At 32.5% G+C, this 12997-nt stretch overlaps 1 protein-coding gene across 1 annotated transcript; it reads right to left on the bottom strand.

The window, feature by feature from the left end:
• Positions 1–548: 548 nt before the first annotated feature.
• Positions 549–6255, bottom strand: LOC132177939 (MADS-box transcription factor 23-like). Its single transcript, XM_059590414.1, has 7 exons — positions 6068–6255; positions 2657–2735; positions 1830–1891; positions 1155–1254; positions 1045–1086; positions 863–946; positions 549–737 (listed from the first exon to the last, which is right to left on the bottom strand). Exons 1-7 carry the CDS (start codon positions 6247–6249, stop codon positions 549–551), a joined length of 738 nt encoding a protein of 245 aa, XP_059446397.1. The 5' UTR covers positions 6250–6255.
• Between the last annotated feature and the right edge of the window lie 6742 nt (positions 6256–12997).

Below are 12997 nucleotides of genomic sequence, written 5' to 3'. Positions count from 1 at the left end.
GGATTGTTAAAATTGTTATTTCATGTTATGTTTTGTCTATATGGTAAAACTTAAGTGTTTTTTTTGGTCTTTTCTAGCATGTTATTTAGTTGGGTGTATGTTAGACAAGTGTAACACTATGATTTATATATATATGCTTAATTAATAAAAGTAATTGGACAAGTCAAAAATTAATTAGGAAGAGACTAATGTTTAGCCCCTTTTATTTATTCCTTGTTTTGCAAAAACTCTAAAAAATCAAATCTTGGATGAAAGTTTCAATATTTTGTTCATAAATCATAAACCAAAAGTTGGTTGAATCAACAACCAACCAGCAGTTGGAACATGTAATGCTTTATTTTATAAAGTAAAATAGAAAGGATGAGCTTATAGAAATTCTGCTGAAATATGAGATCTCATTGGTAGAAGCTTAATTGTCCATTGTGATGAATAGCCATCTCTCGTTGTCGGGCAGCTTCATTGTTGCAATTGTAGTCTGTTGCAGAGATTGATGAGACATTAAGAAGATTAGTTTAAATAGGATGCATTAATTACTACTCAATAAAGTTTTATAGTATATCAACAGTTTGACAAAGATACCCCAATTCCGGTGCTTTTGCTTGTGTTTCCTTGCTTTGAGACTGAGGTTGGCTTAGCTGGAGATGGACGGCTGGATGAATGTCATATCCATTGCTAACAGTATGTAGAGGCCGATGTAAAGTTAATCTTGATTCATTTACTTCTCTTTCTTCGTACACCTGAGAGCCAAAGTTCCTATATATGAACATAAAATAATAATAATAAAAGGGAATGTTTACATGCAATGGAATATCTCATTTTTTTGTGTTTTTCCTTAACATTTACACAAGTTTTTTTCAAATACCTTTTTTTGCAACTCTGCCTTTTCTTTACGAAAGAGGTCTACCTTCTTATGCAAATCAAGGTTTTCTTGATGGACAAGGTTTCCCTGCAATGAAGTTCATATATGAAGGTTATTTAAGTGAGGAAAATAGAATTAGTCCCAAATAAAAATCTAGAGAAATGGAGCCAATCCTTTAGCTATACCTTTTGGTTTAGTTCTTTTATTTCTTCAGTGAAAATTTGTTCCTGCAAGAGAAAAAGGAAAAATGAAGGGTTTAGGCATGTGTTGTACATCAGTACATAAGGATTCATACATTTCTAATACGGATACCCTTCAAACTCATTTCCAATATGTCTTCAAAATTTTGTAGATCTTTGATACTCAAACCAGAAAGTTCTTGGCCCATTAGTTGTCTGCATATATCACACCAAATTGTGGTTCTTAGAGGGTTTGATATGTTTCCTTAAAATTATGTTAGAGCCTTACAGTGAAGCAAAAAAGTGGAGATCCTTTTACATTTGTGTTTTTAAGTATATTTATTCTATTGGGTAATATTTTGCCTCTGCTCGATCTATGTGGACTCACAGATTTAATGATGATTTTGAAAACTAGAAAAATGAAAACTAATTATGGAGAAAATGAATCATTTCTCATTAAAAAAAATAAAAATAAATAAATAAAAACAGAAAATGATTTAGTTTGAGCCAGTTTTAAGCTGATTTTTCTCATTAAAATTGTATCAGATAGCTAGATAATATCAGAATACCATATTTTGCATCATTATGCAGCATCCATCATGCACTACATTAAATGTGCTTTTTGGCTTAACTAAGTACTAATTTGACAGTAATGCAAACAAGAAGTATGTCGATTTAGCTGGATTGTAGTGTCACAAGCCACTTTTAGTCTTGTAAGCCACTTTTAGTCTTGTGCGCTATAAAATAAAAATTATTTTAAAGATCCTTATCAAGTATTTAGATGATTCTACCTGTTGCATCCTTGCACGTACTGCAGCTGCTGTCTCAAACTTGCAGCCTCCCTTTGCCAAAACTACCAAGTATAAAAGATAAAAGAGAAAAAAGGTTGAACTATACACCATAATATAAGATTTAAATAACTTAAATAAAATTAAAAGTCTAAACATGCTGTTTAGTTAAAAAAGAAAAAAAACATAATCATTCAACCATTTAATAGTTTTCATAATTATTTTTAGATTGGAAAAATGGTAAGACTAACACAAATTTTAATATATAAAGAGTTATAAAAAAGAGTTGATCATATATATACCATAAACATTACCTGGGACTTTGGATGCATGATGGTAATCTTTTAGGATTCTTCAAACTCCTAAAACATTACCTTGTTTTGTTTGCACTTTAGTGGAGGTAATCCACATTCCTACCCTCCCAAATGCTCTCTATTGGGAATCAGGATTCCCTTCTGGGAAGAGTACTAAATAATTCCTAAAAGATGCTTAATTAGGAGTAAATCAAATTAACATGAGAATCTCATATTTCTAAGAATTCTATTAGATACATAATCATTCCCAAACATGAAAATAGTCACATTTATGGGAATCTAGATTCTCAAGCATTACATTCCTAGAAATGTGGATTACCTCCACCAAAGTTAAATTTTGTGATCCAAACGCTACGTACATTTGATACTAAAACAAATGATTGTATTGTTTTGTAATGGTTATTAATCTTGTGGTATCCGTAGTATCATTTTTAGAATAAACATAACAAACATCAATTGATAAAGTCCATAGACTTAGGGAGATATTGGGTGGGGTGGTTCTTGATGAATGTTTACCTTGACTTGTGAGGCAGGATCTAGCAGCCGATGATGTTCCTCTTTTAGCTTATTGTATCGTTCAATAACAGATTTCATGCTGATATATAATACATGTAGTCATGAGATCATCACCATTGACTTAGCAAAGGAAATAGGGGAGTGCTAGAGAGCCAAACAAATGAACCCAGCAAAATTTTCAAATTGACATGGTAAACCGTGAGTGACAGGCAGATAAGGGAAAGGGAATTGCATTTTTTTTAATTTAAAAACTCTTGCCACATCAGTTAAAAAATTTTTCTGGGTTCATTTGTTTAGCTCTTAGCACTTCTCAAAGAAATATAGTAGTAATTTAAAGAAAACAATAGCTGCCCAAACTTACAAATGTAAAATAGAAAAAAGAAATAATTAACCTGAAATAGAGAAATGTAATTGTAGATATGAATCAAAGCATCAAAATAAATTTTATTTAAATTAATTCTAAAAGGATAAATTATTGTTCTTTATTTGAACGATGATGTAAATTACATCTTCTTTTTAATTATTTTGAATTTACAACTTAACAACACGCATAAATATGATACACCCTATCTTGTAAAATAGTATATTTACTTATAAAAAGCAAGAGTTTTTAGAAGACAATAATTAATGCTGTTTACAGGCTTGCTTCATAGTAGACTTTCTATTTTGTCCTTAATTTCTTATTTGAAGGTCGAAACGTACATTACGTCATTTTCAATTAATGAGAAAACACACAAAAAATAAAAATAATAAATAAAAAAATAAAAATTTCTTGGTTTTTTTTCTTGGGTTTCTTTCATTCTAAATCAAGTTGTATTATTGCAGCATTAGTGATTCAAATAATAATAATAATAATAATAATCTAAAGCAGATATATGCAAAGTTTGATAAATTATATAAGCATAAAAATAACTTTCTGTTTAAAAGAATTCAGTAAAATTTCATTTTACCCCACTGAACTTTTATTACTTTTTCAATTACCTATTTAAAGTTCAAAAACTTTAAATTTATTGTATCGAACTTCTAATTTTTTTGCAATATCATCTCCGTTAGGTTTTTGAACTTCTAATTTTTTTGAAATATCACATCTCCGTTAGGTTTTTTCGTTAAAAGGAGAAGTAGTGATATTCCTATATGGTTAGCTTCAATATCAAACAAGTACCACTAGTAGGGAAACTTGGGAAGCAATAACAGTGAAGCATCCAAGAGTTGATTGGTGGAAATCAAATGAATTCCGAAAAAAAAAAAATGTTGCAGAAAGTATGCTAGAAGGTGAGAACTAGAACTATGGGGAAGGGTAAATTCAGGTAGAATGAAGAGTATGTGGTCATTAATTTCTACTAGTTGGGGTATATCTTCGACTATATATTCTAGTTTAAAAAATGGTGGATTGTGGAAGCAGAAGAGTTTCCTGTAGTTTTGGAAATGCTGGTGCTGGTTTTCTGGTGCATGATAAACTTCATGATTAATTTCTGGTTTGTTGTTGCACTTGACTCCAGCATATCTACTGGAGATGACTGTAAGAGCCTTTTTTTGCTTCTGATGCCTGTTTAATTTGTTGCTTTTGGGGTTACTTGGGGAGTTCTGTAGTAGATGAATCCACTTGAGTTCAACATATTTTGTTTGAAGTTTTGAGTTGATTGTAATGGTATATTGTTTGTTATAGCTGCTGCTGTATTGAATAAGTATATAATTGGTAAGGCTTCTGTTATATAGTGGATTTGTTGTTTGTAATGTACGTGTTTTGTGTATATAGCTGGTTTCTTATAGTCTGTATTGTGGAGTTGGCTTAGTCAGGATGCTTATTGCATCTAGTGTTCTAGCTAATTTGCTGGAATGTGTTCTGATAGTAAATAGAAATTCATTCATATAAAAAAGAAAAGGAAAAAAAAAAAAAAAAAGGGCCTTCTGATATCATCCCTAACCCCACTCCAACAACCCTCTATCATTATTTATCATTGCCAATGGTTAGACGATCTGTGGGGTGTTATAAAAACTAGTAGAGTCGATCAATTATTTTGATTAGGACGGCGGTTGACAATGGTAGAAGGATTGAGCTCGCTTCACAAACACGCTCATTTTCGCGAGTCATGTACACACAAATCTCTAAAACTAAACTCGTAAAAACAATAATTTAAACTATACTATTCATACTAGGAAGATAATTTTATTTTACCATGCGAAGAAGTTCTTACTATAAAATTAAAATAATATCTTAAAAAATTGTTAAATTGAAGTTATATGAGTTTATCCGAGTCAGACCGAGTTTATATTGGTATACATGTCTCATTTACCATTTGAACATATTATTGTGTTTACAAACAACTCATTTATTATTTAAACCGAAACCAAATCAAATTTTACGGATCGAAGTCAAAGGGAGTGTATGAGCACCCTTAGGTTTTGGTGTAAGATTTTCCAAAACAAAGAGTACTGGACATGTATATCAGTATATGTTCTTGCACACTCTCCAAAACAAATACTATACTAGTGTTGGCTTTGTAAATAGTATCATGTCCAGTTAACCGCAGGATCCATATGTCAGATTTTGTGACTTGTTTTCACAAGTCTTACCGTGGGCTCCACAGCAGTATGGCATCCCATACTCTTTGTCTTGGTTTTTTTCTCTCCCACACGTCTCTCTTTCTCTCCATCTATTCAGCTTCTTCTAGAAGCTTTGAGAAAAGGCCGGCTTTGTTTTATTATTGAAGCCATTCGGTCATCAAGAAGAGAGAGAAGGCAGCAGCAACTTTAGCAAGAAAAAAGAGAGAAAGAAGAAAAGAAAAGCTTGCCGAGAGAGAGACTTGTGTGCTGTAGAGAAAAAGAGATACACCATATTTCTTCATTTTGATCTCACTTTTGGAGTGTTGAAATGCTTAGAGAATTTTAAAGAATATTTTTCTCTTTTGTATCTAATTCTCTTTTGAGTGAGATTGGGGTGTATTGGGGCTTTTGGGTTTGAGTGGTTTTGTTTGTATTACTCTTTGTACTCCACTTTTTGTTAGTGAATTTCTCCTGGATCGTTTCCGCCAGTGGATGTAGGCTTGTTAAGCCGAACCACTTAAATCTTAGTGTCTTGTATCAGTTGTGTGGTTGTGTGATTTTTATATTCTGCACTTTTCTACTTCTTTGGTGATCTTGAAATTTGCATTTGTCACAACACCATATCTTTTCCAAGAAAAAAAAGTTAGGATTGTACATATGTAGAATCATTCAAGTAGAAAAGCTATAAGAAGTCAACAATATTTTATATCACTATAGTACACCAATACAGAATGTAACCTAGATCCTATTTATAATAAATTTCAACAACGAAAAATATTTATTATTCAGCTAAAAAGCTGCGGGAAAATCATGTGAGTAAAAAATGCATTATTTTGGATGAGAGAGACAGAGAGACAGGGAGTATACCTAGAGCTAGCAAAATCATAGAGCCTGCCGGTGCTGGAGAAGACAATAAGTCCAACTTCTGCATCACAAAGGATGGAGAGCTCCCTGGCCTTCTTGAGCAACCCATTTCTTCTCTTGGCGAAAGTCACTTGCCTGGTCGTCGAGTTGTCAATCCTTTTTATCACAATCTTTCCTCTCCCCATTTTCTCTTTCTTCTAGCTAGATCCACAAATTAACACATTTTCTCAAAAAATTATAGTAAAACTGTGGAACAACTTATTTTTCTCATCACTTATTTGCTTAAACAAACATGTCAAAAGAAAAAGAAAAGCAAATGGAAAATCAACCTCAAAATAGAACGACAATAGTGATCTCAAAAGAAACAAAACGGTGCAACTAAAAGTAGAGCAGAAGATAAATCCAAAAATAGGTGTAGATCTATGTGTAGGAAATGGGAATTAATGCATGGGGATATTATATAGACTATATAGAGCTTACTTGTTTGAGCTATGTAAGAGGCCGGGGGGAACAAGGGGTGGGAAACCAGTAGAAGCTCGATCTTTCTGTTTTGAGTGATGTTAATTTTCTGGGACGCTAGTCTTATGATTTGGGAGGAAATGGAAACCTCGAAGCATCTTATTTAAGGTAACATGGAGCACTTAAAAAAAAAAGAAAAAACCCAAGTGGTCCTGTTTGTGCATCCCAACTCCCAACCCCCACTTGGTGGGTCTCATGAAGGAAGCCAATCGCTCGGGGACGAATTGAACATCTGCTTGCCTTTATTTTATTTTGCTTTCTGAGCTCCTTTCTAATTGGTCGAATTAATGAAAGTAAGGCCACAATTTCAATAAAATGTTCAAGTGGCAAGCTTAAGGGCTTGTTTAAATATTGAAGGAGATAAATTTGAGTTCAATTATTAATTTATGGCCGATTTGATTTGTTCTCAACCCAAACCCTAGCATAGGCTAGGTTTTATTTAGGTGCATAGGTTTTATTTAAACAAGGGTTTATACTAGCTTAAACCAAAATGAAAATGAAAATAGGTATTTAAATTTATAGAAAAAGGGACCGGCCACCTAGAAAGATAGATCACAAGATCAGCAAGTTTTTTAAATAATTAGATTCTTACAATTTATATTAATTTATATGTTAAAACAGCGATTCCTGAACTGTTCATTTGATTAAGCGAACTGAGATGGATCTTAAATTAAAAATTCACTAAACTAGCTAGCTAGCTAGCTAGAGATATGTTTTATTTTATAATCTTAATTAGTTTTCTCTTTGAAACCAAGTTATAAGAGAATACATGTAAATGTAAATGTAAATACTATATATATATATATATATATATATATATATATATATAGTCTCTTATAAACCTTTATTCTTCAAGTAAATACCCTACAAAATGCGCTTTGTCTAAGCTGATGAACTACAAGATGGGGTCCACATGATGTAGTACAACTAAGACCCCTTTGATAGAATCCAAAATGATGGGTCCAAGTGTGCCTTTACACCGATGGTTGCATCTTTTGTAGCTTCGTTTGTGTGTCAAAACACGTAAACGTACATATAAATTAATTAACACACACACACACATATATATATATATATATATATATATATATAGTCTCCCAGCTCATATATAGTTGAAAATTTCTTTTCAAGCTGTAAATATTTTAATGAGATCTATGGTTCAATGGCCGTTTATGGTGCTCGGGCACTTGGGGAAAAGCATGAAGCCAATTTTTCCTAGCTTTAATTTGTTGTTATTTTAATTAATAGATTTTTAAAAGGGGAATTTTACAAAATAAAACCCTAATTAACTTATAAACCCTAGCTAGCTGCAGTTCCTTTTGGTACTTTTTGTCTTTTTTTAAAAAAAAAAAAATCAAATCAACTTCGAAAAAGGGGAGGAACAATTAGTGTTGGGTTTAAATTCATTAACATTTTTATTATGCACGCATTATGAACCTAACCTAATCTCTTAGCTAGTTATAATTATTTGCAATCGGATTAGGCCAGTTTTCTCTTAAAACTTCCCATGCAATTCCAAAATTTTAGCTGAACTCCTAAAATCGCATGCCATATATAATTATTACTTGAGAATTGAATTTCAAATCATGATGTGGATCCCTCAAATTTCTTTTAAATTTCAGATTCTCCTACTACTTTAATTTGCATCTTATAATGGTCAACTTACAAATTTTTAAATTTGAAAATCTCTCAAAATCGGTTTTCTTTATTCATTGAAAAAGCTTTCTTTCCATCTTCATCCGCCTTTCACTCTCTCCTTTTTTGTTGGTGCATGAGGGGTGTGAAAAGCCAAATACGCTCAATTTTCCTACACTTGTGGCACAGGATGTTCTCTGGGCACAACGTATGCTGGTGTACCCTGCAAGTGTCCTCCACTATTATTTTTCAGCCATAACCCTACGAGTGTCCTCCACTAGTTGCTGATTCTACTCCAGTTTTGAGTTCACCGCATTTACGGGCCCGTTGGAGCACATGATCACCTTCCAAAATAATATTTTGTGAAGCTAGCTTCGACTGCAGCCGGTTCTAAATTACGCAATATAATCAAGCCCGTGGTTGGAATCAAGTGATCCACATGCATGATCTCGCACCACAATTCCTATGCCCATAGGCCCATTGACCGTATCGACCATCGCATCCCTATTTACCTTAATTGTAAGTGTTTGTAATTGGGTGAGCTTTCCACAATGTTTGAATCCCACCCATGGTCTCACTGGATGGGACGATGCCTTTCAAATTCGCTTTCGATCTTATACTCCACTAATGATTCCATTGTGATCCCCACAAACAAATCGGATTCATCCCTATCATTTTTTTTTTTTTGAACATATACTCCACTAATTGTTTTTCTTTTTTCTTTTTTTAAAACTTTTTCCACACGCACCCCAAATATCCATAAAATATATATGGTTGGTACTTTCAAGGTCTAATCCACAAATTGGACATAAGGGTTCCTCGACTGTACACCGCTTCAACAAGTTATCTTTGGTTGGCAATAAATTTTGACACACTCTCCACGTACATAAACATATTTGCGGCATTAGAAATTTGCAATTGCCAAAGAATTTGCCAAATTTCACTTCTACTAGACGAAATTGAGCTTTCACCCCTTATAATGTCTTCTTGTCTTTCCTTTTCCAAATGATAAGTACTATGTAAAGAAAATCACCTGTGGTTGTACCCCTCCAAATTAGTACATTTTTCTCTTAATTGAGAGCAACTAACTGCAGCTTGCTGATAAACATGGCCACTTCCTTTGTGAAAATTTCTTCAATTTAAAGCTTTGTTCCACCACTTTGTGAATGGTGTTGGTAGCTATCTGTCGCCCCATACTTTTACATCAGAACCATCTCCAATCCTCCAAATCAAGCCTTGTTTCACTAGATTGATTCTTCATACAAAAGAATGTCTCTTCCCTAGCTGTGCATCCAGAATTGTGCCTCCATGATAGTGCTTTGCCTATATGATTCTTAACGCGAGACTGTCGATCAGTATTTTGCAGCAATCTCCAACATTAGCCAAAAGACTTGGCATGGCCATCTACTGGGAAAAAAATGAAATGATGAAAAATATCATTATATATAATTTAACTGATCTTATTATTAGGGCTATATTTTCAATCTAAATGATGTAGCTAATTATTAGACAAATCTGCCTATCTCATGATCGATGTTGCAGTCAAAAAAAAAAAAAGAAAAAAAAAAAGACAATTATCTAAGCCCCATGTCTCATTAGATGCCAAAATTCGGATATCATTTTGGCATCTTAATTAATAGATCGAACTACTCCCAATGTGAGATTCGGTATCTTTTTGTAATGATTCAAATTAACTTTATTTTTTGTGTTCTTAAATGGATGAAAAAAACAATGGTCAATGGTGTAACTTCTGCTTTATAATGGACCAAATAGAACATATGAAATAAAATTAATAAAAGAAATCCCTAAGATGTTCTCACATAAACAAAAGATGTATAAGAATAATTCTAGAAGTCTCCCTTGCATGTGTCTCTCTTAAGTCCCTCCAAGAATGACGTAGCTATTAAAATCACAATTTGATTAAACCAATAATTGATCAATCATAAGCCCAATGGTGATTTTATTAGCCACATCATTCTTGGAGGGACTCAAGAGGGACTTGTAACATTATTCGATGTATAATCATGTAAAAGGTCCATAGTTCACAATACAAAATATACATGGTTAAGTGTTAAAGTAATGATTAAGTGATTAAATTTACATCTTCCTATAAATTTAAGCTTTTGGGATAACTAGTAGTTTAACATGGTATTAGAGTTAAAAGGTCATGGGATCAAACCTTGACTCCGTCAAATTACCTCTCATTTTAATTAAATATTCCTTGTGTTGTGTGAGTGTGAATGTTAAAGTAATGATTAAGTAATTAAATTTACATCTTCCTATATATAAGCTTAAGCTTTTAAGATAATTGGTAATTTAACAAATTAACAGGTTAAGGGACAGCTATAGGAAGAAGAAATTTGTTAGTTTAAATTTGAGAGGGTCTCCTCCTCTCCATCCAATTAAAAAGAAAGAAATAATTAAATTGAAAAGAGAGAATAAATTAAGCAACTTGTTACTTTTAAAACATCTCATATTTAGGGACTCAGGTTTCAAAAAAAAAAAAAAAAAAAAAAAAACAGAATGGGAATAGATTTAAGGATAAACCAATAGACATGCATATGTGATTACCCAACTAATTAAAGGCACTCATAAAAATAAAAATAAAAATAAAAATAAATTATAATAATTACTCGACTAAAGGAATTTATGGAATCTTGAGCATGCATTTTGACAAAATGCTATAGCTAGTAAATATTCCTGCTTTAGACGTGTGGAATGTAGAGACTAGGTGGCTCGATAAAATAAATAAGATCTAGAGAAATACTTTATAGCCTGCAAATATTAATTAAATCTTATTCAAAGGACTGCGAGCACAACACTGAAGTGCACTATTTCCATGATCATGTAAAACAATATATTAATAACAAAAAAAAAAAATGGAAAATAATATAAACTTCATTATTTATACTCATAATGAAGCGTGGATGGAGCGTGACATGAGAGATTGTGATTGGCTAGCAAAAGCCGAGGTCTCTTAAAAATATTCATGATAACATTTGCCAATTAAAATATCAAATCACAGGATATTCATAACCCGAGGTCTCTTAAAAATTTAAAATTTGGACAAAAATTATTCAAAAAATTACGGTCCAAATATATTTGGAAAGATTCCGGTCCAACTGGCCTAAACCTCGGGAGAAGGGTGGAAGTATCAAGAAGACATTATTAATTAGCTCTTCTCCCCTAAATGTGGGGATTTGGCTTGAGAACTAGTATTACTATATAACCAATTTTTGAGAAAGAGTAAAATTAAATGTGAATCGTTAAAAAAACTACATTTAAAATGTAAAGATTAGCTCCATTGCAATTAAAAGAGGTCGAGAAAAATTCATTAGATGGAGGCGACCAAAAGTTGCCTCTAAAGAGATGCAACATGTTGTGACTACAAGTCCAATACTACTGATCATTAGCGGCCACTTACTCAACAGATTTAGGGAGAAAAAGAACCGAGAGGTATAAAATATGTTTAAAATGAGCTAAAAGCTTTTGGTGTGAAATTTTTTGAGGAAGCGCCAAAAAATTTTGTGCTTAAAATTTGTATGGAAATGGCGTCGTTTCCTTTTCAAATGTGACAATTTGGGTCGTTGCTAATAGTTTCTTATATATTAGCTTCTAATATTAGCAGCAACACACAAATTTGTACCTAATATACTCGTATTAGCGGCAACTTTTATGCGTCACTGCCAATTAATTAGTGTTGCCGCTAATAATTAATCTCGACGCCAATGAAAGCAGATGCTTGCAGTAATTATAGCTTTATACCTTTTTCCCCTTTTGTATTGCAGTGAAGCAAGTCCCAGATTTCTGCAAGGGGGAGAACTTTTGTTTTTGATTTGATAAGCTTTGTCCTTTTGAGTTCAACCTTTCTTCCGACGTGTAGTCGCGTCCCATATATATTTGCCTTATGGTGATGATCATAAGGCAAATCATTTTTGATTCCCTTTTTTTTTTTTTTTTTGAATGATGTCCTCATGAGTCAATGCTTTTGTTAACTGTTAAGAAAAAAAAAAAAAGTTTTGTTAGCCAATAATTTGCCTTATGATCATCACCATCTGCTTCCATGTCACGCTCCATTTGCTCACAAAAAGAAAATACAAAGATCGACATGATTCCATGTTTTATATGTATATATTATGTTGCATCATGATCATCAGAATAGTGTACTTAATTTTATAATAAGATTTTTGTAATGACTATAAATTAAGTGTTTCTCTTTGTCTTCTCCTGTACGAGGTTAACAGCTTTTATCACAGCAACTAGGGGGCCAACTAGTCTCCACATTCCCTACAAAGTAATAATAAATAAATATACTCTCCAAAGGATTCCATAGTTTCTTTAGATGAGCAATCGTATCTATCTTCTTTAATTAGCTTCTTCTTTCTGAAATTAATTATATCCCCATACTTTTTTCTGAAACCTCGGCCAGTTAAATCTAAAAGTGGATATTATAGTTGATTTCCATAGCCTATGATTGAAAATATCGACTTAATTCCTTTATTTTTCTTCCCTTTTCTTTTTGCCTAGTGAAGGCCTTTTCCGTGGTTTCAGTTTAAGTCTGAATATGTTATGGGATCTTTTAGTCTCATATGGTCAATTATAAAGCATACCATTACATTATTATTCACCACCTTTTTTATTATTATTTTTTTTTTCTTTCATCCCTTTAAGAACACGACAAATAAAGATTGTATCATTGTACAATGAAATATTAAATCCACTTATTAATGTAGCAGCCAAAATGCTAGAATAATATGCATGGCTTCTAATCCACGGTGC

This window comes from Corylus avellana, chromosome ca4, assembly GCF_901000735.1.
Source record: "Corylus avellana chromosome ca4, CavTom2PMs-1.0".
Lineage (NCBI taxonomy): Eukaryota > Viridiplantae > Streptophyta > Magnoliopsida > Fagales > Betulaceae > Corylus > Corylus avellana.
This window is presented reverse-complemented; position numbering and strand designations above follow the sequence as displayed.